Source organism: Leopardus geoffroyi, chromosome A2, assembly GCF_018350155.1.
Source record: "Leopardus geoffroyi isolate Oge1 chromosome A2, O.geoffroyi_Oge1_pat1.0, whole genome shotgun sequence".
NCBI lineage: Eukaryota > Metazoa > Chordata > Mammalia > Carnivora > Felidae > Leopardus > Leopardus geoffroyi.
This window is the reverse complement of record NC_059331.1, coordinates 45,308,688-45,334,439: the sequence shown is the minus strand read 5'-3', so window position 1 is coordinate 45,334,439 and position 25,752 is coordinate 45,308,688. Positions and strand designations below refer to the sequence as shown.

At 38.1% G+C, this 25,752-nt stretch overlaps 1 protein-coding gene across 2 annotated transcripts; it reads left to right on the top strand.

The window, feature by feature from the left end:
* The first annotated feature begins 975 nt into the window (after window positions 1-975).
* On the top strand, window positions 976-25,740 carry CRBN (cereblon). 2 transcript variants are annotated; one of them, XM_045493593.1, is made up of 11 exons: window positions 976-1,104; window positions 5,222-5,334; window positions 5,972-6,174; window positions 7,011-7,160; window positions 11,062-11,221; window positions 19,733-19,795; window positions 21,004-21,088; window positions 21,687-21,802; window positions 22,433-22,497; window positions 23,134-23,265; window positions 24,247-25,740. In XM_045493593.1, the coding sequence occupies exons 1-11, from the start codon at window positions 1,038-1,040 to the stop codon at window positions 24,425-24,427; spliced, it is 1,335 nt and encodes a 444-aa protein (XP_045349549.1). In that variant the 5' UTR covers window positions 976-1,037; the 3' UTR covers window positions 24,428-25,740. The 2 variants fall into 2 exon arrangements, with proteins under 2 accessions (XP_045349549.1, XP_045349550.1); XM_045493594.1 differs by having other exon boundaries at window positions 999-1,104; window positions 5,225-5,334.
* Window positions 25,741-25,752: the final 12 nt, after the last annotated feature.

Sequence of the window (25,752 nt, the reverse complement as noted above, 5' to 3'; positions counted from 1 at the left end):
GAGGCCATAAATGATTCTCCCAAGGCCACAGAGTGATTTGAGGAAAGAAGGTAGGATGACACAGAATTGGGTTCATGAGTCTCACACATTAGGAAGTTTTAGCTTTTCACTTTCCGTTGAGGCCCATTTTCAGAACACTTATTTAAATCTCAGATTTATTATTGTTTTCTCTAGAGCAATGTTGCTGGTTTCTCTTACCCCTCCCCTTGCCACCATGTTGAAATATTCTACTTCATTTAAAGCTATTTTCAGCTTTCCTCCTTTGCTGGAAAAATGATGGTGAAAACACTATGAAAATTTTTGTCCACTGTCCAAAACAAAAATCGTACCCGTCACAACGCCAGTACTGTAACAGAATTATGCTCCTTTTTGCAAACCTTACTTCTTTTGCCATATAATAACTTATTTTTGTTTAGTTGAAGTCATCATGAGTCGGCTCTTTCAGATTCAGACGATCTTACTTCACCAGTCAATCATAGGCCTTTTTCTATTCTGTGGAATCATCATTTCAAGCATTTGCTTCTGATTAATACGTGTTAATTTTGGAATACATATGGGAAAGTACCGAAAATTGTTGGAAAGAATATCAGCTATAATCTAACTACCTTCGGAAAAACCGATGCATTTTTCCAGCCTTCATTTGTGTACTTTTACAGAATTGGAGTTTACGCTGTATAAACAGGTTTCTATTTGTCCCCCGCCCGCTTCGTCAAGAGCGAGGTGGAGACAAGCACCTGAGCCTCAGTTCCCCCACAGGTGAAATGTCACGCCGGAGGGCTGGAACCAGGCCAGGGCTCCGCGGCGTATGCGACGGACGGAAAGTCACGAGGTCACGGGTGGCAGAGACAGCTTTCAGCCCCCGCGGCCAGTCTTCCAGCCTGCAGCGCCCTTTCCCGGCTGCGGCCGGCGAGCTGTGGACCCTGGGGGCCGCCAGAGGGCGCTGTGGCCCCCGTGCGCGGCTGCGGCGGCGCGGGGCGGACTCTCCCCCGGCTGCCCGGGCGCCGCCCTGTCCCAGCCTCCTCTGCGGGTAAACAGACATGGCCGACGAGAGGGAGCCGCAGGACGCTGCGCACGACATGGGCAACCACCTGCCACTCCTCCCTGGTAACCTCCCGGGGCCGGTCCTTGGCGGTGGGACGGGGCGAGGCTCGAGCCGTGAGCGGTGCCGCAAGGCTGGGGAGACGGACGGGGTGGAGCACCGAGGCCTGCAGGGGCGCCCCGGGAAGCGGCCTCACCTCAGGCCTTTGGCTAGCGACCTAGTCCTGGCGCTTCTGTCTCATGTTGGATCGCCTCAAGCTATGAACAAGGGTTTTGGACCGGGGAGGGGGTTTGCTCCTAAGGACAGGGACCCTTCCCTCTCCGTCCGTTTTGTGTTCAGAACTTGAGTCCTAGGAAATGGGTTAAAACCAGGGGGATGGAGGGAGGGGATATGGGGGATCTGGTCAGTTTAGCAACCGTTACTTTTTCTGGACTTGTTCCGTTCAGTAAGAGTGACAGCTAACAGATGTTAAACGTCTAACGTGTCACGGACCCTGCGGTAAGCGTTTTGCGTGCATTTCTCTATTTAATTCTCCCCACATAACTTTTCTGATTCCGGTTTGGTAAGTGAGAAATGGATGAGCAGTTTAGTTCAGTGACTTGCCCAAGGTGACACAGTAGCAGCCCCAGGACTGCAGTTTGAGTCTTTTTGTCAGCATAGCCAATGTCGCTTACCCACTTCACTGACAAGACAGTACTAGCATGTTTTTCTCAAGCATGTATTTCATATGCTTGATTAGAGAGACTTATAAGTGTGATGTTAAATTCAATTTTCTTTTTCCTTTGTTTCGTGAAAATTTGGACCTTGGCTTTATATTGGAATCCTGGGCAGAAAAAAATGCATGGAATAATTGTACAGACTTGTCATGGAAGGCTGTAGAGGATATGCTTTCCAAGAGGTTATCCGACAAACTGGGGCTGTTAGCTGAGTTCGTTCTCTGTGTGCCAGTCAGGTGTTGTGGACCTGAGAAGAGGTATGATACACAGTCTGGAACTTGAGGAGGTTTATAATCTGTATGAGGCAGAAGTTTAGGGCCAGATAAGTTGATGCTCGAATTGTCCTTCAGACAGATTGGGGTAAAGCATTGTGAGATGGGTCTGGAGACATCCAAAAGCACATACTTAGGATGGGGTTGTGGAAGAGAAGGCCTAGGAGGTAGGTTGTGTTTCAGTTCTGGGGGAGCTTGCGTCTCTTGCCAGTGGGGTTGGGGCTTTTTTCTGTGGGTTGCCAAGAATCAATTGTGGGTTATAGGGAGTTGCCCAAGGAAAGCTTTGCTTGGAGGATTAATTTGTCCACTGGGAGTTGTGTGGATTGGAGAAGACTGATTGCATGCCCACCGTGTAGGAGGGACCTTTTATATAAAAATAAACCACAGTGGTTGTTCCTGAAGCCAACCTAGCTGAATTGACATAAAGGTAAGTCTGTCAGCCTTTGACTGAAGAGCTGAGCTGTTTATTTCAGAGACATCAGCCCCACTCTGAATGTGCCAAATCCCGTTTCATGGAGGTTACTGATGTTCTGTTGGCATTCATATGCTGCTCCTGCATGAGATGAGTCATCAGACTTCACCCTGATAGTTGTGAACAGTCAGTATGTGTTTTGTTGAAAAGAATCAGGAGTGAGAAGGCCCAGAGAGGTTGTAGATATAATAATTAGGCTTTTGTAAATCATAGGTGAGTTTTGTGAAGAAGCATTGGATTGTACATAAATTCATGTAGTATGAGTTTTGTGTTTTTTTTCCAATTTTTTTAATGCTTATTTATTTTTGAAGGAGAGACAGACAGAGCATGAGTCGGGGAGAAGAGAGAGTTGGAGACGCAGAATCCGAAGCAGGCTTCAGGCTCTGAGCTGTCAGGACAGAGCCCGATACGAGGCTCAGACTCACAAGGGCTGAGGTCAGGACCTGAGCTGAAGTCAGATGCTTAACCGACTGAGCCACATAGGCTCCCCTATGTAGTATGAGTTGTTTTGAAGAGTAATACTCTTTAAGTGAAAAGGAAGTACTTTAAGATGCAAAGAATCTGTGTTGGCCAAGGGAAACATTAATAAATAAACAGTTGAGTAGGGGGAAGTGGGTTTTGGCCATATTTATGAGAAAGGCTACCGTATATAAGGAAAGCGCTTGAGATTTTTGTTGTTGTTGTTGTTGTTGTTGTTATCTTTTGGTGAAACTTTTGTGTTCTTAGCAAAAATTTGTATGAAGTGTTAGACCACTCACCATTTAAATATAAGTTTAAATAAGTTACACTACTCTCTTTGACAAATCCTAATACCTACGAATTTCTAAGAATTAATAGAAAGTCCAAGGCAATTACTGCATTGGAAAACATTTGTTTTTTTCTTGTCAGAAACCTAGCTGGAGGTAATTTGATTTAAATAGTCTTATACCCAAAAGAAAATGACAATTTTGCATTAACGTTTTATCTATTCAGAGTGTATTTGGGGCATTTGAAAATACATGAAATATGAGGTCAAAAACGAGATTCACTTTGTCTATGCCAGGATTTCTCAACCTCAGCACTTTTGGTTTTTTTGGCTGGAAAATCCTTTGTTGTGGGGGACTGTCCTGCAGCTTGTGGGATGTTCAGCAGCATCTCTGTCCTCTTCCCACTAGATGCCAGTAGGGCTCCCTAGTTGTGACAACCAAAAATATTTCCATACATTTCCAAATATTCCCTGAGGGGTAAAATCAGCCTAGTTGAGAACTGCAGATCTAGGATAGGAATTTTACCCACTGGCATTAACAAGACAGACTTCCATTTAGTAGAATAGTGCCTATTTAGTGTAGCTTTTTCTGACTCTCATTTCTATTATCAGTAACATCAGGTTTTTAAAGTAGATAAGTTTAGTTTTCAGAATTTAAAAATTGTGTGTGGGGTAAGTTTTCTAAAATGTTTCCTTTAAAATACGTGTTATGTTTCAAGTGAACTTTATTTTTGAATTTAAAATTCCAAAGCGAAATTCCTATGAAAATGATGACAGACATTTCATTTTTTAATAGTATAGTGACAGCCAGGGAATTGGTGTCACTGCTATGAAAATGTTTTTGCTGGGTACTAATGTTATCTTTTCCTATTTTAATTAAAGGATCTTTCTTCCTTCCTTCTTTACCTCTTTTCTGTCTTCTCCAAGAATTCTTTAAAGTTAAGAGTTTGAAAGATGTTTAGAGATTGTCTTGTTCCTGCCTGTCATTTTTCAGATGCGGAATCTAAGGCATAATCAGGTGAAATGAGTTGTCTAAGTCCTTTTAGTTACTGGCAAGAGAGAAGAAAGGAATCTCTCATCCATAAGAATTTAAATAATTTATGTAGATAGTTCCCCTTCAAGGAGTGGGGAGCATAATCCCTCACCTTGTTAAGTCTGACTTTTGCCTAGTAATTGGCTTCCAAAGAGTACAAAGTGGAAAGGAGGAAAGTAGTAACTTTACAGTAGAGAAATCTGACAATCCCTCAGCTAGGTGATCACTGGCAACATCAGCAGTGATAAATCATATTAATAGTATGCACCCTTGATATATGATAAACACAGCCTTTAGCCTCTTGTGATGTTCTCCCCAAAGTACATAACCTCATTGTAATAATAAGAAATATATCAAACAAATTCTCTTTGAGGGACACTGCAAAATGCCTAAGCAGTACTCAAAACTGTCAAGGCCATCAAAAACAAGGAAAGTTTGAGAAACCAGCCCCGAGGAGGCTAAGGGGATATGACAACTAAATGTCATGTGCTACTCTTGATGGGATCCTGAAACAGAAAAAGGATATTAGATAAAAATAAGGATAGCCAAATAAAATGTGGAGTTTGGTTAATAGTAATGTGCCAACACTGATTTTTAGACAAATGCACCATACTAAGAAGTTAGAGGAGAGAGTGTATGGGAGATAAACAGGAAATCTCGGTACTATTTTTGCAGCCTTTATGTAAATTTTAAACTAGTCTTAAAAAAAAAAAAAAATAGTTGATTTAAAAAAGATGTAGTTAATGGGAGAGCCATACATACACCCAGCCCTCCAGCTGCCTTTTCACAGTACTATAGAGATTACAATATGCGAGTAGTGTTTAGAAGAAGCCCTCTTCTCCTGGGCTCAGAAGCCTCATGAAAGAACTCTGCATTTGAAGGTGAATATCACTTTGACATTTTCTTGCATCCATTTTTTCCCTCAAAATCTTCTACTTTTACAGCAGAGAGTGAGGAAGAAGATGAAATTGAAATGGAAGTTGAAGACCAGGATAGCAAAGAAGCCAAAAAACCAAACGTCATAAATTTTGACACCAGTCTGCCAACATCACATACAGTATGTAATTTAGTAGCCGATCTTCTCTAATAGATCCATAAATATAACAGTAGATAGAGGTTTCTAAAAACAAGTAACTGAGTTTAGCATCATTGGATATTACCTCACGGTAGACATTGTGGAGGAGGACGTGTGCTGTTTGCTAGTTGATAACCATACTTAATTAACTCTTATTTTCCAGCAGTTTCATACTATGTCCTAGATTCATACTATGTCCTCATTCTTTGAAGAATTCTCATCCTTCATATGTTTCCTCTAGTGGTAGGGCTACAAAAGTACTTTTTACTCTCTATACTACTTGGTACCAGGGTGTTAGCTAACATGCTGACATTTTATAGTGGTCATTTGTGATATTTGGACATAGAGTTTTCTTATCTTAGTCAAAATAAAATATTTTGAACTAAAAAATGCTCTTGAATTTGTGTGTGAGACAATCTTCACAAGATAATGGAAATTCTACTCATAAGAATCAGAATGAGATTTTCACGTGGGATGCTGATACACCAACTTTACTATTTAAATAAATGTTGTACCTATCGTTTATATTTCATTTAATCTGATTTGTTCTTTGGTCTGTTGAGCTTGTCTTATTATGACATATCTCTGACCCTGTATCATTGTGTTCGTTCTTAAATAGTATCTGGGCTCTGATATGGAAGAATTTCATGGCAGGACTCTGCATGATGACGACAGCTGCCAGGTTATTCCAGTTCTGCCACAGGTGATGATGATCCTGATTCCTGGGCAGACCTTACCTCTTCAGCTCTTTCGTCCTCAGGAAGTCAGCATGGTGCGGAATTTAATTCAGAAAGACAGAACCTTTGCGGTTCTTGCATACAGGTAAAATATTAGAGTGGATTTGCTTAACATACTCTCTTTCATGTAGAGTCACAGCAGAGGTCAGTGTTAAAGCCAAAACTGACTATTATTTTGTATGCACAAGAGACTGGATACGAATGTGAGGTAAGAAATTGTGATGAAAAGACTGAAGGTACAAGTAGGAGTATTTTTATTGTTCTCATTACCATCCAAATCAGGTATTTCCTGTCACACACATTAAGCTTCCTGGTAATTGAAATTTTTAAAATCATTAATACTTAATAAAAATTTCTGGAATTGGATTTTCAGTAACTTTCATTATTTAAGGAGAAAGAGGGCTTTTCCATTTTAATGTAAAGGGTTACCTTTACAAAGGAGTGGCTTGTTCTTTTCTTTCTCTCAAAATTCATACATTGTCACATTATAGACCAGTGGCAAACTGAAGCTGAATTTCAAGTATCCTATAGCACCTGGAGGAAAGCAGCAGTAGAAGCAAGAAATGAATACAGGAATTTCCCACCCCAGTACAATGCTGCTAATAATAACCAGCAGAAATGATGGTCTACTGAAGTAAAAGAATTCCTGGTTTGGGAAATGAGACTTTAAACCCCTACCGATCCTAGATCATCTTTAGTAACTAGAAATCTATTATTTTCCTAAAGTGCTCGAATTGTAATTCTGAAGTTTTATTATATATCTATATTCTCCCATGTGATTTTACAATAAAATTAGGATAGCTTTGCAATAAGGGCTACTTGCTTTAATGTTTTTTTCATCATGTGTATTGCTTTTGCCAGCTTTGCATATTTAAAAATTTAATGTTCAAAACTATTTTCTTTTAAAATTTACCTTGGAAGTAATGTACAGGAGAGGGAAGCACAGTTTGGAACAACAGCAGAGATATATGCCTATCGAGAAGAACAGGATTTTGGAATTGAGATAGTGAAAGTGAAAGCAATTGGACGACAAAGGTTCAAAGTTCTTGAGCTAAGAACACAGTCAGATGGGTAAGAAATATCATATATCTTAAAATGTGTATCATTAAATGAGATGGTTTTCTTAGATTTTTTTCCTATTGTACTGACCCTTGACATTTTTTAACTTTTGATTAGTTGTTCTCTTTCCCTTTGAAGGTATAGCCTAGTGGTTTCCAACTTGGGTATGCATCAGAACCACATGGGAGGTTTTTAAAACTATAGAGGCTTGAGTTTCATTCTCATCTCCCACCTCTAGAGAGTGGTTAACCTGGGGTGAGTCTGCAGCATCTTTTGTCCTGATTTCCAGGTGATTCTCATGTCCCTCCACATTTGAGAATAGTAACATAAACCCAAAGAACAATGTCTTTGGGGATATGGCTTCTTTGAGATTGAAGGCCTCTCTTCAGAGTGAAAAAGGGTGGGGAGGCCACAGGCTTCTTAGCTGTCTGTGCGCTCACCAGGACAGCTGTGGTGTTTGCAGCGTCCCTGTGATAGTGAAAGCCACAGTGGTTGCACCTGCGAAGTGCGCCATCTGAGCTGTAGGAACCATTTATAGTTAGCGCCCATCTCTGGTGTGAATTTTATATCACTCACAAATGTATTAACTATGTAATAAGTGATCAGTAAATTCTTGTTGTCTCTATATCTTACAGAGTTTAGAAATTCTCTAAGTATAATTGTTTTAACAGTGTGGCATAGCTCTCACGGTTTGAGCTTTTTCACAAGTTAAAGGACCACTAACCTCACTTAAAAAAAAAATCCAATTCACCTTGTTTTATCCTTTTAAAAACAAAGCAAAACGAAATATGCATTTGTCCTGATGATTGCATGTTACCTCGTATGAGAGTGGTTCTTAACTCTGGCACGTAAGAATCACCTGTGAAGTATTGCAAAGATACAGGTTCTTGGGGGTTCACCCAGTCCTAGTGAATTGGTCTCCTAACCAGAGCTGAAAATTTTATCTGACCTCTGTGTTGAACAGATACGCTCTGAACATGTAGAACTTCAGAGGTTTTGTCTTGTTTTGTTCTCATGGTGGGCATTTACAAATATCACTGAATTATGTAAGTACAGGTGGGTGAGGCATCCCTTTGGGGCTAGAGAAATGAGGGGTGAAGTGCCAGAGTTCTCAGTGGTGCCCCCCCACCCCCAGAACATTTCACGGTGCAGACTCTCATGGTGTTAACATGTTGTATTGTCATTGCAGGATTGTATGTCTATCTCCCTCAATAGATGAACTGCCTGAGGACAATCAATGATTAACACTTCTGTATGTTCTATAGTTAGGACTATAAATGCCACATGAATGAATCAAACAGTGTCCTCCTGATGGCTGTGTACTGTGATAATTAGCAAACTGTTTTGTTACTGCAGATTTTACTAACAGTTCCATTTTTAAAGTACTTCATATCCTCCTTCTTTTAAATGTTTGATTATTTGTGTGAATACTATGTTATAGGAACTATAAAAGAAACTTGACTTGGGAGAAAAGTTAGGTTTCTGAGGCTTTCTTGACTTTTGACTGTGGGAAGGCTGTTTTGAACACAAGATGGCAGTATACAATTAACTCTGAAAACAGGTCAAAAACTGTGTTTGATAGTAGCAAAGATTAACATGAAACTGATAGGGTTAAACAAAACTTGGAAAGGGCACGTTCTGTTATTCTGTAGCCCGCTGCTAAGACCTCTTACAAAAGTGAGTCTTTTTAGTGTAAAAAGGTTCCATGGAGTGAGATTTCTCTGGTTCCACTGCCCCTCTAGCCCTGTAGCTGCCTTCAGTAGAAGTGGTGAGATGGAAGGCACTCTGGAGGTAGATAATCTAGTGCAGTTTTGTCTTTTTCCAAACAAGACAAACAAGTACCAGAGAGGTTAAGTGATTTTCCTGAAGTGATGCGGGTAGTAAGCCACTTTTGGTTGGTTCTGGGCCCCCTCACTTCCAAACTCATGCTCTTTCCACTCTACCAGAACACCTCCATAGCCCCTTCGAAACTCAAGCCAATGTCCCTTTCTCCAGTCAAGTAGTGTGAGATAATAGTCATTTGTCTTTTACGTAAGTGACCCTTCATTTATAAAAACTATACGGTTGCCTTCTAACCTTTTCTAAGAGTCTTTATTTCTTTGGCATTTTCTGAACACACGAAAGGGTTTTTTGGTTTTTTTGAAAAATTAAAAAGTGTAAGTATGTCATTGAGTCACTGTAGAACCCTTCAGAAATTCCTGAGTATTCCTTTGCATATTGAGAGGAAGAGGAGATTAATACCCTATTTGGAATTATAGAAGTTCTCTTACTTGTGGTAATTGAGACCATTAATCATCAGAATTATTCGAACTGTCTAAACCTAATTTGAAAGCAGTTTTTATTGCTCAACTTTGTTTCTTATAACAATTTTTCTTAAGTCACATTTCATTGGTTTCTGTAATATTTATATAAATTATGTAACTATAATAACAAAACAACTGCTATAAACATGTTGGGAAGAAACAAAAGTAGCTTATGTTAAAAACAAAGAACCAGCCCTGTGTGTGCAGCTGACCCCAGGCGTGTCTAACAAGAGGAGCAGACAGTGTTGCTCAGGCCTGCAAGGCAATTCAGACAGCTGGAACCACAGACTGATTATTAAAATGATCAGTAAACCAATTTTTCAACAGCATTAATGTTTTTATCCATACACAGCAAAATCTTATGTGATAGTTGAGTTAAACATCATTTTTAATTTAGTTACTGGTGACCTTAAAGAAGAATCAGATTTCTGAACATTTCTGTAGAATGCCACACACTTTTGTTTTAAAAATATGATAACCAAGTATTTGTGTTCATGTGACAGGTGAGGAAAATAAAGATGTTATTGTTTTTAGGAGTTCTAATATAATAACATTTGAACACAGTTTGAACATGTTCGTTTGTTTTAACATTCTGAGAAATTGTGTAGACATATCTTTGATCTTGCAGGAAAGAAAAGAAGTTAGTGAAATGAGTCTAACCAAGTTAGCTAGTTTCATTTAGTAAGCAGAAGTATCAAAATTTCATTCCTCACTTTTTGTAGGTCAGGACAATGATTAATATGAAAAACCACATAAGAATTTCTAAACATACTTAATAATGAAGCAGAGACCTTTTATATATTGAACTTTGGCAATCTGACAGATTTTTGTTCCAGCATTTGAATGTATAATACAGTCTACATTTCAAGAGCTGTACTGTAGGAGATACGCTTCCAGACAAAATAGCTCATAGGTACGGTGTTCCTATTGGCATTTGCTCATGATTAAGATGTTTGCGGTTATGATATTCTCAGATAGCATTCTGGAAATGGTGACTTCACTCTCATGGGAATTTAAGTAATTTTTAGATTAAAAAAAGATAATTTAATGCATATTTTGATTCTTTGCATGGAGAAAAAGAATGCACATAGAAATACAGACTACATGTAATTCTGTAGTCTTATTTTAGCTGTTCACATAAATGGGTTCTTGATTTTCTCTTTCTTTACTTGCCTACTCCTCCAGTGAGATTAGACTTAAGGGACAAGTGTAACAGCCAGGGAGCAGGTGGGGAGCTGGAACAGGTGGAGTGTCCAAGAATGTCTGAGAAACTAATTTAGAAGTATCAAGTGGTAATAGATGGTTGTATATTGATTTTTTAAATTTTGTTTCATTAATAAACTGTGTGTCTGACATGTACAAATCTCACTTTCCATTTTACAGTGAGATTGAAAATCTGTATTTGAGGTTATCTTTGCTATGATTTATGAACTACAGTATTTTCTGAAAATTCTTGCAATAATATTAACGTCGGCATTTGACGAATACGGAAATTTAAGAAAAAAACTGAAAATCTTAGTATTTAAAATTACCCATAATGTCTAGAAACTTAGTAGTTTGAGTTAGTTTATTTTAAAAATGAACACCATGCTTGGTTCTCTTTATTTTAGAATCCAGCAAGCTAAAGTGCAAATTCTTCCCGAGTGTGTGTTGCCTTCAACCATGTCTGCAGTTCAGTTAGAATCCCTCAATAAATGCCAGATATTTCCTTCAAAACCTGTCTCATGGGAAGACCAGTATTCATATAAATGGTGGCAGAAATACCAGAAGGTGAGAAACTAATTTTTTGTGCATCTTCAGAAAATGAAGACAGGTTGCTTTTTTCCTGTATTTGAGAAAGGAACACAAACAAGTCTCATGATTCACTCCCCAGACACCTTCTGTGGTAATACTCTGGCTGCATTTGATCAAAGCTAGAGCTTCTAAAAGTTTCATAGGCAGCCATTTACGTAAAAGCAGTTTGCAAAAATAGTCAAATGTCACAGTACTGTAAGGTGTTCTTGCTTTTATGCCTATCAGCTGTGTACTAGTTAATAGTTTGTGATTTTTAGTTCTGTGGAAATCTTGCTAAACTCTAATTAGATTACATGTTTGGCTCTTGAATCATAAACACATCACCTTAAGGAGAGGAGAGTTCCAAGCAGTAGTAGTATGTTCCAAATCTTTTAGACTTCTGAAAGCATTTTAGCTCTCTTTTTATATAACATGGTCGACATCACAAAAATTGGCTTGATACTGTGTGCTCTGTGAAAGCACTGCTTGTTTGGGCATTAATTCTCACACATAATCCTTTAGGCTAGATCACTCTTTATCCCAGAAGAAAATTTGATGAAGCCTGTTCCTACTCATTTTTCAGATGTATCAGTTTTGAGTATAAAGTAGTTAATAGTGGAGCACCTGGGTGGCTCAGTTGGTTAAACGTCTGACTCTTCTTTTCCGCTCCGGTCATGATCTCACAGTCATGAGTTCAAGCTTTGCGCTGAGCACAGAGCCTGTTTAAGATTCTCTTTCTCCCTCTGCCCCTCCCCCACTCGTGCTCTCTCTTTCTCTCAAAAAATGAAACCTAAATAAATTTAGAAAACAGCTAATATTTATGATTTCTGCATAAAGGAAATGATCACTAGTCTTTAAACTTAGAAAAAATCGGCTCTTTGAGGTTTATCTTTTAAACATATGGAGACATTTCCATTTTAATCTGAAAAGTCTTACATTGATCAGTCACTCCTTACTCTTTATGAAGTGGTACAGGTTTTAATTTTGAATAAATTTTCGTAGGATCCTAATTTAATATAAATTAATATAGATAATTGATAAAGGAGTCTTATAAACTAGCCAGTGTACCACCACTTGTAATGTTCCTAAGGTAGAATTCATCCAGTTTTCAGAGAGGACTTTGTGAGGATGGCTCCTTGGGGGGCAGCAGGCTTATAACCAGGTGTCTGTAGGCTTCTTGTTTTTAGTAATCTGTACCTCAGTTGGACAGTCTGAGATATGGTTTTGTGTGTTTTAACAAGCGTTTCTAAAAAGAATCCAATAGGAAATGTAGAAATAGATAGCTTAAGGATTCCCACACAACCTTGAAAGTAATATTTTGGAAGATTTAACAGATACGTATGCTTTAACTTTGCAGACAGCTTTTCTATAGCTAGTCAGTACTTGTTTCAAACCTGATACAGACACTTCAAATACAGTTTTACCTTTGTTTAAGTTTAAGGGTAGAACAGCGGAAGATTTTGCTGTCATGTAGTCATTTTAAATGTCACTGTTGAAATAAGTACGTCAGAGTCAGCTCTGATGTACATGGGCTCCAAGGGAATGGTTTTGGAATTTTTTTTTTTTTTTCAACGTTTATTTATTTTTGGGACAGAGAGAGACAGAGCATGAACGGGGGAGGGGCAGAGAGAGAGGGAGACACAGAATCAGAAACAGGCTCCAGGCTCTGAGCCATCAGCCCAGAGCCCGACGCGGGGCTCGAACTCACGGACCGCGAGATCGTGACCTGGCTGAAGTCGGACGCTTAACCGACTGTGCCACCCAGGCGCCCCTGGAATTTTTTAAGTCATCTCATGCCCAATAGTGTGTTCAGCACTGGGTGCTGCTGGGGTGTTATGTGGCAAGGAAACTGCATCAAGGTGCTGCCTATGTATTTAAATAATTATGTATTTCAATCACAGGATTGGGTTTTAGGCGATGTAATGTATTTCGATTTGTATCATAGTTCTTCCACACTAAGACTGGTTGCTAAAAAGCAACAGTTAAAAAATCCTAACTTAACTCTTGTTGTAAATTTGTAAGCATAGGGTGGGAGTGATTGTAGTTGATTCCTGACTTAAATGCTCTGTACTGGTTGTGTGTCCTGTCTGTGGGTTAAACAAATAAGACTGGTTTTTTACTTCTTGTGTGTATTACTGATTGAATTCTTCTATTCTGTGGCTAAAGAATCTTAGCTTGTCAGGGCGCCTGGGTGGCTCAGTCGGTTGAGCGTCTGACTTCGGCTCAGGTCATGATCTCTCGGTCCGTGAGTTCAAGCCCCGCGTCAGACTCTGTGCTGACAGCTCAGAGCCTGGAGCCTGTTTCGGATTCTGTGTCTCCCTCTCTCTCTGACCCCCCTCCCCCCCGCCCCGTTCATGCTCTGTCTCTCTCTGTCTCAAAAATAAATAAACGTTAAAAAAAAAAAAGAATCTTAGCTTGTCATATTAGTTCTGAATTAAGCCTTTGCAGCTCAATTGTCACTGGCAGACCAAGAGCAAGAAAGCCAGAAATGCAAAGACCAAGGAAGCATATGTTTGTTTGGAACCAGGTCCTCTTTCCCCTTTGTGATATTTCTTTAATAATAATCATATTTATTTCTCTAATGATAATATGTATATAATATGTTATTTTCATATTCAGAGCTGCCAAGGACTAAACAGAAGGTGCTAAGGAAGGAGAGAGGTATGAAAGGTTTAAGGAAATACAATTCCTTCATCCCATGTATTTTTCAAATTGTTTAATGGGTTTCCATCTTTAAAATTTGAGTAAAGTTGCTTAGATTATGAAATTTGGGTCTGGATCACTAGGCCAAGACAAATGGCTAGCTGATCTATTTTGGACTGCACATGACCTAAAAACTCTGTTCTACTTTAGAGAGGCCGCTTTGAGCCACTCACCACGTGAAGGAAAAGGGGTGGTAGGTGCCATTGGCCGGAACTCCATGTGCGTTGATTGATACTGTCTCAGTGGTTCAGCTTACCGTGCCTTTAGCTGGATGCTGACTTATCAGGGACTGGATTACATAACACTGCTTGTCCTAGGACAGATCTAAGGGTCGACTCACTTTATTCAGATCTGACTCTTACATCTCACCGGGATACGAAGCAGTGCATCCATTTGTCTACACGTCTGAGAGGTAGTTAAGGTAGTCAGAATTGGGAGATGCTTAGATGATTCTAAGCCAACTCAAGCTTATGTGGTTGCCAAATACTTTTTCAGCAGAAACGATACTTAAAGGGTCCGGCAGTGTAGCCTTCCTGAGATGTATTCAGTTAACCTTGAAACTGTTTGCACACACTTTTCTTAACATTTGCCCTTGAGAACTGAACATTCCAAATGACAAAATTAAGCTTCCACAAGTATTCCTTTGTAATCTTCCATTCTGACAAGGGTGCATCTGACAAGATGTCCCTAATGATTAAGAAGCTAGCTAGTGTAATCAGGGAACACTCTTCCAAAACTCACTTCCATCTGGAAACATTCCTTATTCTGTGATTTGATCTTTGAAACTAATACTTATTTCTTTCCTGTCACAGTGCCTTTCACTCTTGGCTGGGTTGATTGTATTGGGATTCTCACAATAAGGAAACTTTTCTTTAACGTACTTGGGAATATGACATACATTTTTAAGTGCACCCCCTCCTAACCCAGACTTTCTCTTTGTTACATAGTCTTATTGTGTTAATGAGAAAAGAGTTGCATATGAAATGTAAAAAGAAATGAAATGTGGAAACCAATTAAGAAAGTGATTGGTGCTTATCTTTCTAGTCTTGCTAAATTTATAAATGGTGCTCATAGGGAGCAGGAGCAGGAAAGAATTGAACACTGGTTCTGGCTCTGAAGAGCAAAGCCCTTGAAAGTGGGCTCACATGTTAGTTTCTCGGTCTTCGAGAATTTCTCTTTGAAGACACAGATATGTTCATTTCTTTCCATTTTGTTAGGTGAAAAGATACACTACTATCCTAGACCTTACTCTCTCTTATTCTGTATCAACTTTTGGAGCACTGCTTCCTTGTTTTCAAAGTTGCCCCAGTGTTCCCTTCTGTTGCTAGGCTACAATTTACATGACCAGTCACCTCTGGATGACAGACGTGCACTAAGTGTTGTATACAAATGACCATCCATACAGGCAAAAATATATAATAAATTTTGGAAGTGGATTACTGGATGACAGGGAATCTGCATTCGTAATTTTGACAGATGTTCTTGGAGTACCTTACTAAGGAGGTTGTTCCTGTGTGTAGTCTGACAGCAGTAGTCATCATGGCTTCACACTGTACTATCCAACTTAATTGTTGCTGATCTGATCAGTAAAACACAGAATCTTTTTGGAGGTTTAATTTGAATTTCTTTGGATATGAAATGAGGTATAACATTTGTGTTGAATAACAATTTGTATTTCCCTTATTAGGAAGTGCCTGTTCATAGTATTTGCTCTTTGTGGATTTTTAGGAGTTTTTCATGTTAGGAAACTTACCCTTTGTCTTGAATTAGTAAGTTCCACACATTTTCCCTCGTTTGTGATTTGTCTTTTGACTTTGTCTTTGGTGTCCCACAGAAGGGTTTTTTTTTTTTTTTTCCCCTTAGGTAGTTAAATTTACCTTTTTTGTTAATGCTTCTGTATTCTGAATTATAGCTAGAAATTACTTCCTCATACAAAGGAATTTTTATTTTTTTTTAATGTTTAGAATGTAATCTTTTACTTTTGACTTTGATTTCATTGCTTTTTAATGTCATCAAAACTTTTTAAGCTTTTATCCACATATAGTTTATCCTGGTATGAATTCAACTCCACTTTTTTTTTCCAGATGGCTCTTCATTGTCCTGTTACCATTTTCTGAAAAGCCCCTATTTTCCTTCACTGATACAACGTGCCCCCTTACCATAGACGAAATTCATGTTTTTTATTTTACTTTTCTTCTGCTTTGTTGTCAGTCTCTTTATGTACCTCCATTAACACTTTTCTAACTGTTGACAATTTTTAATTTTTGTAAATAAACATATAACTGGTATATATTACTGGTCTTTTCTTTTTTCAAGGTCTCGCTGGCTATTATTGGTTTACCTTTCCATAGGAACTTGTCTACGAAGACAACGTTTTGCTTTGTCCCAGAATAGTAACAGTAGCAGTAAGACAGTAACATTTGTTGGCTTTTTTTATGTTAGAGAAAAAAAGGTCTTGAGAGCTTAGGCTGTGTGTAGTCAGGGACTTCCTTGGACAGAGCAGTGATTTCCCAGGCATATGTTATATCCTAGTAGTTTAGCAGTCTCGGAGCAGGAAAGAGCATACCCTTGCATTCCTGGGATAAATTATTTTTATTATTTACATTGCTGATGCTGATGGGATTTAATACAACAAATGACCACCTTTGACCACTGTGTATATCAGTGGCAATGATGTATTATTCATGTTTCGCCTTTTACATTGCTTTTCCGATTTTATTACTCTTCAAAGAGCCATTGAAGTGGAATTTCACATTTGTTTAACATTCCACATTGTTGGAAGGCAAATCTGAAGCAGGCTTTACAATGGAAGAATGTGATGGATTGCCTTCAGGGAACAGATTCATTTTCAGGGCCTTTCTGCCTGCTTTCCATAGTAAATCCTGTTCCCAGAGTGAATACTTCTTTACTAGAGAATCACAGTTCAGTCACTTGTAAGCACCTAACTTTTAGGCTAGTACTAAAAATTTTTTTGAAGAGTAGCCCTTTTATGAAGTAAATTGTGGTGTTGATACATGTGAAGAATGCTCATAAATTGCCAGAACTTGCCATCAGTGTTACCCAGATAGAAGACAGGAGCCATCGACATTGTGCCAGAAGTCTAAACTGGGACTCTTAAACTTGAGAGATCGAAATGGCTTAAATTTGGGCGTTGGCTCAAAAGCTAGCTGTAGTTTGCATAGTTGACTGTATAAAGCACATCACAAATATTAAGGATAAACATGTAATGGATCTGTAAGTAGAACTTTAGAATCTGTCAAGATAATCCTGAAAAAGAATTTTATTGATGTTCTCACTTTAAAAAGTTACAGAACTGAGACACATGAGTTGCAGTGTGTTCACATTCACAAAGGATGCAGGGTGGCAGGCGAATGGTAAGGATCCTGACCCACACTGCATTGCTCTTAATACACTAGTGTGCCACATTCTGTTCTCTGTTACAGTGGGAAGTCATGTTTACAATATGAATAAATTACTTTGGTTTCTCTTTATCTTGACATGGATGCCAAGTAAAATGCTATGCTTTTGTAATATAAAAATGATCATTCTGATGTGTAAAGTATATACTAATAACTGAATTGGGAGTGTGTAGTGTGTCAGTCTGCCAGACCGAAGCTTTGTTGGATTTTTGTCACTTTGTAATTCTAAGTATACAGCTAGAAAGTAAGCTGCTCTGCAAGAAAATGTATGCTCCAATGATTTTGGCCTTTTTTTGTTTTAGTCACTGGTATGTATACTCCCAGTGTGTGAAGATAATGCCTGACACCTACGTACTGGGTGCTCAGAATATTTCTTGAATGAATAATGGTTACAGTCAGACTCCCTGGATGCACAGCCTAGCAGCTCCCCATTTACCGTGACTTTGGGCAAGTTTTACCATCCTTCTTTGCCTGTTTCCTTCTTTTTCAAATGGGGATGATAATACTACCAACCTTAAAGATTTATTTTAAGACCAATAAAGTGGTTGCCATTGCTATTACTACATATTCACAGTTACTTGAAAGGCTGTTGTAGTTCTTTATTCTGTGTGCTTATTCTGTAGCATTTATTTGGAGTGTGACAAAATTCTTTAGCCTTACTTTTTGGTCTTAAAAGTAAAGAACTGATTGGAGAGTAACTTAAGTGCCTTACAATCTGGCTCCTCTGGCTTAAATCACTTTTTGAACATGTACTTGGAGGCCATCCCAGACCCGTCTTTTGGTAGATTCAAATATAAGAAAGATGAGATTGAGCCAAAACTTCCTCTCATTAAACAACCCATTGGTTTGAGCTTTAGTGGATGAGCCTTGAGAAACAAGTCCATCCTCACCCACATAGTAGTTCCCTAAAATATTTAAAAGAAATTACCACGCCCCCTTGAGAGGCAGCTCCAAACTAAACATCCCTAATGCAAACTGTTGACCTCCTCTTAGCATCCTTGCCCCTGACAATTAAAGTTCCCATTTCTGACTGTCACAGAAGGGTAACATTATTGTCTCTTCTTAGATTCTGGACATCTTCTAGCATACGATTGCAGGGAGAGTAGGATGTGAGCTCTGCAGCACATTGGTTAGTTCATCTATCAGCTGAGTCCCCCAAGTCCTTTTCACATGTGTGGTGTACCCATGTTTCCTCATTTCATGCCCATTCATTTGGTCATGCAGGTGCAAGCACAGGATTTCCCTTTCATTCTGTTAAATCTTACAGCTTGCTTTTCTTGTTCTATTCTGGGACAGTCCTTTTTGAGCCACCTTACTGCTTTCCCACCCACTTTTCATGTGTCATGCCCCACGTTAACAGTCTACAAAATTATGAATGTCTGTACTTACATAGGTTTTGTTTTCTTTATTGAGGAAGATGTAATCATTCGTTATGCTCTGTAGGTTTGATATGCCTTGTTTGATCAGGTGCAAAGTATCCCCTAGTGTATTACATATTCTAATGTATTCATTGTTCGTTGACATTTAGGTTGTTTACAATTTGTTCCTATTAATAGCACTGCTATAGCGCATTCCCAATCATATTTTTGTGTCCTGTAGAATACTTCTCTTCCCAAACTTTTTTGGGAGTTCTTACACACTTCTTCTTCCATTTGAACTTTAAGTTATGCTTCTAAATTCCAATCTCATTGGTATTATTACACTGAATATGTGCTTTGAGGACTCACATTTTAATTATTGAGTCTTCCCATCAAAAACAGAAATTCTACTGGAATTTAACTCACATTTTTCTGTGGATTTAGGCATGCTTGCATTTGGATTCTAAAATACAACAATTGGAAGAGCTACCCAGTGGTTTTTCCCTTTCCCGGAGTTCTATGAAATGGGGGACTTCATCCTGGACTCTCAAGTTATGATCATTTTTTTTCTTAGAATGGACTCATTTATTATATGTGCCTCTACAGTAATTCACTTTAAAGCCATTTAAAGTTTTACACAAAGACAATTTGGATTATATTTTTAGTTTCCCTGTATATACTGAACAAATGATTAATAGGCATATAATGTGATATGTTATGCTGTAACATAACTACGTTTAGTCACTCTTCAAGTTCATCATAACTTCACTAAGTTATCCTCAGCATTAAAATGTTAAACCATCCCAGTAAAAATGAGGATTCTACTTGCAGTATAAATTGAAAGCTGTAAAACCATGATTGTCACATTTAGTAGGTAATGAATCATCTGTTAATAGGGTTATCTACAAAATTTTTCCATATTTTTGAATTTAGAACATATTTTCCAGGGCCAAAATCAGTTTTCAAATACTGTTCTTTCCACCCTAAGAATATATATAGAGTTTAAGTGACTTTTTTCCTGTTTTCAGAGAAAGTTTCATTGTGCAAATTTGACTTCATGGCCTCGCTGGCTGTATTCCTTATATGATGCTGTAAGTATTACCTTGTACTTTTTTATCTCTAGGGTAAGCCTTGTCATAATCAAGGGTCATTAGAATGAAACATGGGCTTTCATACTCAGCGGTATCTCATTTTCAGAACTAATGCCCTTCTTTACATTTAAGTAGAATGCGAAGGAATCAAATTCTGCTGGATTTACTTCCCCTTTATAGAATTTTTGGTTTTCCCAGTTTCTAGTGGCTTATGAATTCAGGACAAGGTAATGAGATATTTTAGGGTCTATTAAGGATTTGAAATGTGTTAAGTGGTAGGTAGGTTTCGAAAATTAAAGAATCCCATAAGTGTTTTTTTTCCTAAACAAGTAGATGAACTTAGGTCTCCTGACCCCAGTTAGTCTACTGCATCCACCAGTGTTCTTTCTCCTCAAATTGTCGTACTTAGGCATCACCATACCTTGCAAAACTTAGAGGCAGACTGGAAGTGTTCAAAGAATCTGGGTTTTAGACACAAAGACTTTTAAAAGCCTGACTTCTATCATTTTCCGTATGGTTTGAGGCAAACCATTACCTATCTCAATAAATTCAATTTTTAAAATGGGGAGAGTGATAGTTATTGTACTTGGCACACAGTAGGCATTCAACAAATGTTAGTCATTTCCCTTAGTGAACCCCCTCACCTAAGACTTGGAATCTTAGGAAGAGTAAATACAGAAATTTGAGCACTTGTCACAAGCACAACAGCAAGAAACTACAGTTCACTCTGCCCTTCAGCGCTTTGGGCCATTACAAATGCACAACAGACAAGTGTTTTTTGCAGACACCTGTGAAAAGACAGGAAGCACTCTTGTGTACTAAATGGGTGCCAGTAAGGTGTAAATAGCAAGTGCTCCTGTAATTTATAGGGGCTGCTATCCCTGTGGACAGAGTCAGGAAAGCCTTCCTAGAAAAAGGGGGAAGAGAGGCCAATTCCACACAGTTCTTAAGAAAACACCTAGAAGGCAGCAGGTCAGGATCACGTGCCACTACAAAGACAGTGCAGGACAGAAGCCTGGAAGGCCACCTTAGTGCCGGGTGGAGGAGCCAGGGCCGTGACCATCTGTGCGTGAGACAACAGAGTTGAAACCGGGACTTGGATTTTAGTACATAGAGTGAGGACTTACATTGAAACTCTAGCTGAAAATCTGGCAGTAAATTGTAAAAAGTCTGTGAACCTTATTATGGCTGCTTTTACTTTAAACAAGGAAACTTTAATGGATAGAATTAAGAAACAGCTCCGTGAATGGGACGAAAATCTAAAAGACGATTCTCTTCCTTCAAATCCAATAGGTACGAAAAGTCTGCTTCCTTCCTGTGGCTTTTGTTTTACTAAAATTACTTTGTTTTCTGTGTAATGAAACCAAAAATTTTAGTTTCATAGTTTTATTCTGAAAAGCATACACATTTGTCTTGAGCAGTTTAAAATAAAGTATTTTAGTGAATTGTAGCAAAGCTCTTAAATTCTGTGAGCACTCTAATTTTAGGCAGTTTTCCTATTCTGCACAACTTGTAGTAACTAGCTCATCGAAAAGCTTGAGCGTTAACACTTTCCTTTCCCTGTTCTTTAAGGTGGCATTAAATATGACCCGAGTTCTAGGACTTATGTAGCTTATGTACATACTGTTTATTAGGTAGTTACGGTAGCCATTTTTCTAGTCTTTGAGGAAATTCTATTAACATGGGCTTGATTTTCATGTTTAAAATATATTTATAAAACCAATTGTAAGAAGTTAATTTTAGAACTTCCTAAGAGTATATACTTGATAGCTAGTATACTTTAGTATTGTTTATGTGAAATATGTTCTTTGTGAATGCTATAGGGAGGGTTTATTTCAAAAAGACATTATTATCTGCTTTATAAAACTTGAAAAACCACCATGTCTTTAAGATTTTTCTTACAGAGTAGCTGCTTGTCTTCCTATCGATGATGTATTAAGGATTCAGCTCCTTAAAATTGGTAGTGCCATCCAACGACTCCGCTGTGAACTAGATATTATGAATAAAGTAAGTCACCATGTTCATGACACCTGTGTCTTAGGCTAGATTATCTGTGGGATCCAGTCATGCAGTTAGAACACTAATTGTTTGCTAGTTTTATATAATTTACTTTTTTTATTTTTTTAATATTTATTTTTGAGAGAGCATGAGTGGGGGAGGGGCAGAGAAAGAGGGAAACAGAATCTGAAGCAGGCTCAGAGCTTTCAGGACAGAGCCTGACACTGGGCTCGAACTCACAAGCAGTGAGATCATGACCTGAGCCAAAATCAAGAATCAGATGCTTAACTGACTGAGCCCCCTTCCAAGCATCCCTACATTAAAAATATTTAAAGGATAATTTAGACATTTCATTTGGGGTCACACATACATTCAGATTGTTTTTACATCCTTTAAACGTTTCAAGTTTGATTTGTATGTGGAGCATATGTGGTTATATATATATGTCACTGTCCTATAAAGTCATTAGTTTTAGAAATGAGTATGTGTCACTTTCTCTAAAAACTAGTTTTTAATGATTGGAAGGAAAACGTTATTCAGAGGGATCTGTACTTTCTCTAAAGTTTCTTGATGAGCTATGTAATTACATAATTAAACAAACGTGAGTTTTCCCCACTAATTTTCCCTTAAACTTTTTAGTGTACATCTCTTTGCTGTAAACAATGTCAAGAAACAGAAATAACAACCAAAAATGAAATATTCAGGTGAGAGCTTTACTACATTTTTAGTGTACTTCTGGATATATTTTCCCAACTCCTATAACAGAATTATAGTCAAGACTATATATCCATTCTCCATATATTTCCCTCCATTAAATTACAGTCATTTCAGCAAATGAAATAGGAGGGGGTTAAGATACCCTTCCTGATTGGGTACTCAGCAGCAATAGTTATGTAAGGTATTAATCAGCATGGTCAAGTCAATTATAAGGGGGCAATCCTTTCTTCCCCATTCCTGCTTGAAATTCTGTGTATCTTTTTAGTGAATAAGGATAACATGAATGCTTTAGGCTAGTATCTTACACTCAGGGCCAAAGGTAAAGTAGGACATGCTTCTGAACATGTACTGCGACTGCAAGTAGGACAATAGAGAAATTGTTGTCTACAGAGTAATCAGCAGCCCAAGGATGACCAAAAGGACATTTTCACTGTACTCCCTCTGTGAAAGACTCCTTTAGATGAAGTTTAACTCCCTATTTTACAAACGTGTAGACTGAAACTGGGCTGACTGCCAACCTCCTGTTTTCATAACGGGATTCTAAGCTGTTCCCTCTTATAACCTCATTAGACATTTCTTTCTTCCCATTTTGACTTATCCTCTGTGCTGATTGTCTCTTGTAGTTTATCATTATGTGGGCCGATGGCAGCTTACGTGAATCCTCATGGATACGTGCATGAGACGCTTACTGTGTATAAGGCTTGCAACTTGAATCTGATAGGTCGACCTTCTACAGAGCACAGCTGGTTTCCTGGGTAATGTGGTGGTGGTTACTTTTTTTTTTTTTGGTTTTGCTGCCTTAACTAGGCAGAAAAATCCAGAGTTCTAAGCAGAGTTGTTAGAATTATAATCGAAAATAGACACTAAGATGAATAATTCTATTTAAATGCTGTTCGTTTTGAGAATGGCTAGTAACAGTATTTTTGCATAGTCTCACTAAGTGTATAGTTGGAAAGTTGGCAACTGCAGTTATCCTTAAATTAGCTATACAGTTAATCCAGACCTCTTTCATTTTAGCTCATTCTGAAAATCAGCTGGCTTATGACCCAGCAAAACTGTATCTGAACCAGTATATTCCGTAATGTGTCAAACCAGAGAATATCCCAAGCAGTAATAGACAAAACAGATGCAGAAACCATTTAGTCCTGGTTTTGCTGAATGGCCTCCAAAGTATGAGCCTGATACAGCACCACCTGGAAACTTGTTAGGGTTGTTGAAAATACTATTAAGGCTGAGGAAAGTCTTAAGTAGTCAGAGGTAAGCTGAGTATGGATTAGGGGTTATACTTGCCATTTTGGACTTAGGACCATGCGACTCGAACTGTCCAATCTTATTTGATACAAAACTAGAATTAAACTAGAATAGATATACCCTAGGGAAGTAAGAAATGGTTTGGTTGATTTTTCTAGTTACAGTTTGACTCTTCTGACAAAATCATTCTTACTGTAGACGAGTAGTTCTAAAATACAGGTCTCTCTCCATCCCACCCCCCATTTTGACTTGACACCAGTGTATTTATGGAGGTGGTTGGTTGGTGTTTTCTAACATGACTGCAATATGAAACCACCAGGGAAAAGTACCTGTGAGTTAATCCACATTAACAAGATTAGTTTTACACAGCTTAAGAGCACAGTCAAAACTACAGAATTTGGCTGTGTCTTCCTAACAGATTTACCATGATAGCTTGGGATACAAAAATGTGTTTCCTTACCTGATACCTTTCTTTAATTTTGTAGGTACGCCTGGACTATTGCCCAGTGTAGGATCTGTGCAAGCCATATTGGATGGAAATTTACAGCCACCAAAAAAGACATGTCACCTCAGAAGTTTTGGGGTTTGACTCGATCTGCTCTGTTGCCCACAATCCCAGACACTGAAGATGAGATAAGTCCAGACAAAGTAATACTTTGCTTGTAAACAAATACATTAGGGATAAAGTTATTTATCAAGTTGGAAAATCAGATCTAAAAATCAGATCTGCTTCTAAAAATCAGATCTGCTTTGGAAATTCCTGCTTTTGATGCATACCTAAGTAAAAAGCAACATTACATGGAAGGTTCCAAATGGTATTTGAAGATTTAAATTAAAATTAGGAATATCTACTTTAGTACCTTGGTACCATTATACTCTGGCTTGCCAGAATGTCCCTGATAGGACATGAAGTCCTCACTGAAAGTGATGGTTTCCTGCAGAAAACATATTTGAAATTCCTCTTTTTGAAAGAGGCAAAGAAGAAAGGCTTTAATTTTCTTTAGTTTCTCTCATACTGATTTGTAAATTTTGAAAATATTAAAGAGTTAAAATACGCAGTTTGAGCCCCAAAAAAGTGTTCATTTCCTTATGTATTTGTTAGTGAAAAACAGTAACTTATGTATTTACTCTTTAATTTGAACCTAAACTACTATGGAGCAGGGATGCTAAAACATAACCTGTTCAGTAAGGCTCCAAGTGACAGTGACTCTATTTTGTAAGCAATTTTGTTCCATGTAACTTGAAAAAAATTGTAAGTAAACTTTAAGAGCAAACAACATTACACATCCTCATTGTTTAAATAATGTAAAATATTTACTCACAAGCCAATAATTTAAGATGAAGTTCTAGATAGACTGATTTGCTACCTACCTCTTTGCTTATATGTTCAAGTGTTTTTTGGATCCTTTCACATTTGTGTGATTTTGATATTCCTTCACTGCTTTACAAAATTAACTGGGAAAAAAGTTCAACCAAGGGGGGAAAATGTATGAGGCCCAGCCAAAAGCAGACTGTTAAAATCTGTGATGTTTTAATATATTATTTTCTTTTACCAAACATGCCATGGCTGTGACTGCCTAGACTTATAACATCAACTGAATCTCATGCTGCATTATTTATATACAGGAAGTAAATGAAACGCAACTCAAGAATGCTGTCAGTTCTTTAAGAGTATATGCCAAGATTGTAGTTTTTTTTCCTAAGCTATATACTACTACTGAGAACATTGGGTGTATAGGACTGTACTAGTTCTTCAGTCTTACACTAAACTAAAACTTATTTCCAATAGCAAAGCACATCTCTACACTGAAACCAGTCACAGAGAAGGAACGCTGCTTTTACTTTTGCCATCTGAAAGGTGTAACCTCAGAATGTTCTATTTTGTTTACTGACACTTGCAAATAAAAGTTTCTGATATTTAAAAAAAAAAAAACAACAAAAAAAGCATATAACACTATTTTTAAGTGGGACTTAAATTACTGACCTGTCTG

Coding starts and splice junctions, on each gene's coding strand:
- CRBN (XM_045493593.1), top strand. CDS start 1,038: ATGGCCGACGAGAGGGAGCCGCAGGACGCTGCGCACGACATGGGCAAC. Junction 1,105..5,221: donor CCACCTGCCACTCCTCCCTG/GTAACCTCCCGG, acceptor CTACTTTTACAG/CAGAGAGTGAGGAAGAAGAT. Junction 19,796..21,003: donor TGTATTCCTTATATGATGCT/GTAAGTATTACC, acceptor ACTTTAAACAAG/GAAACTTTAATGGATAGAAT.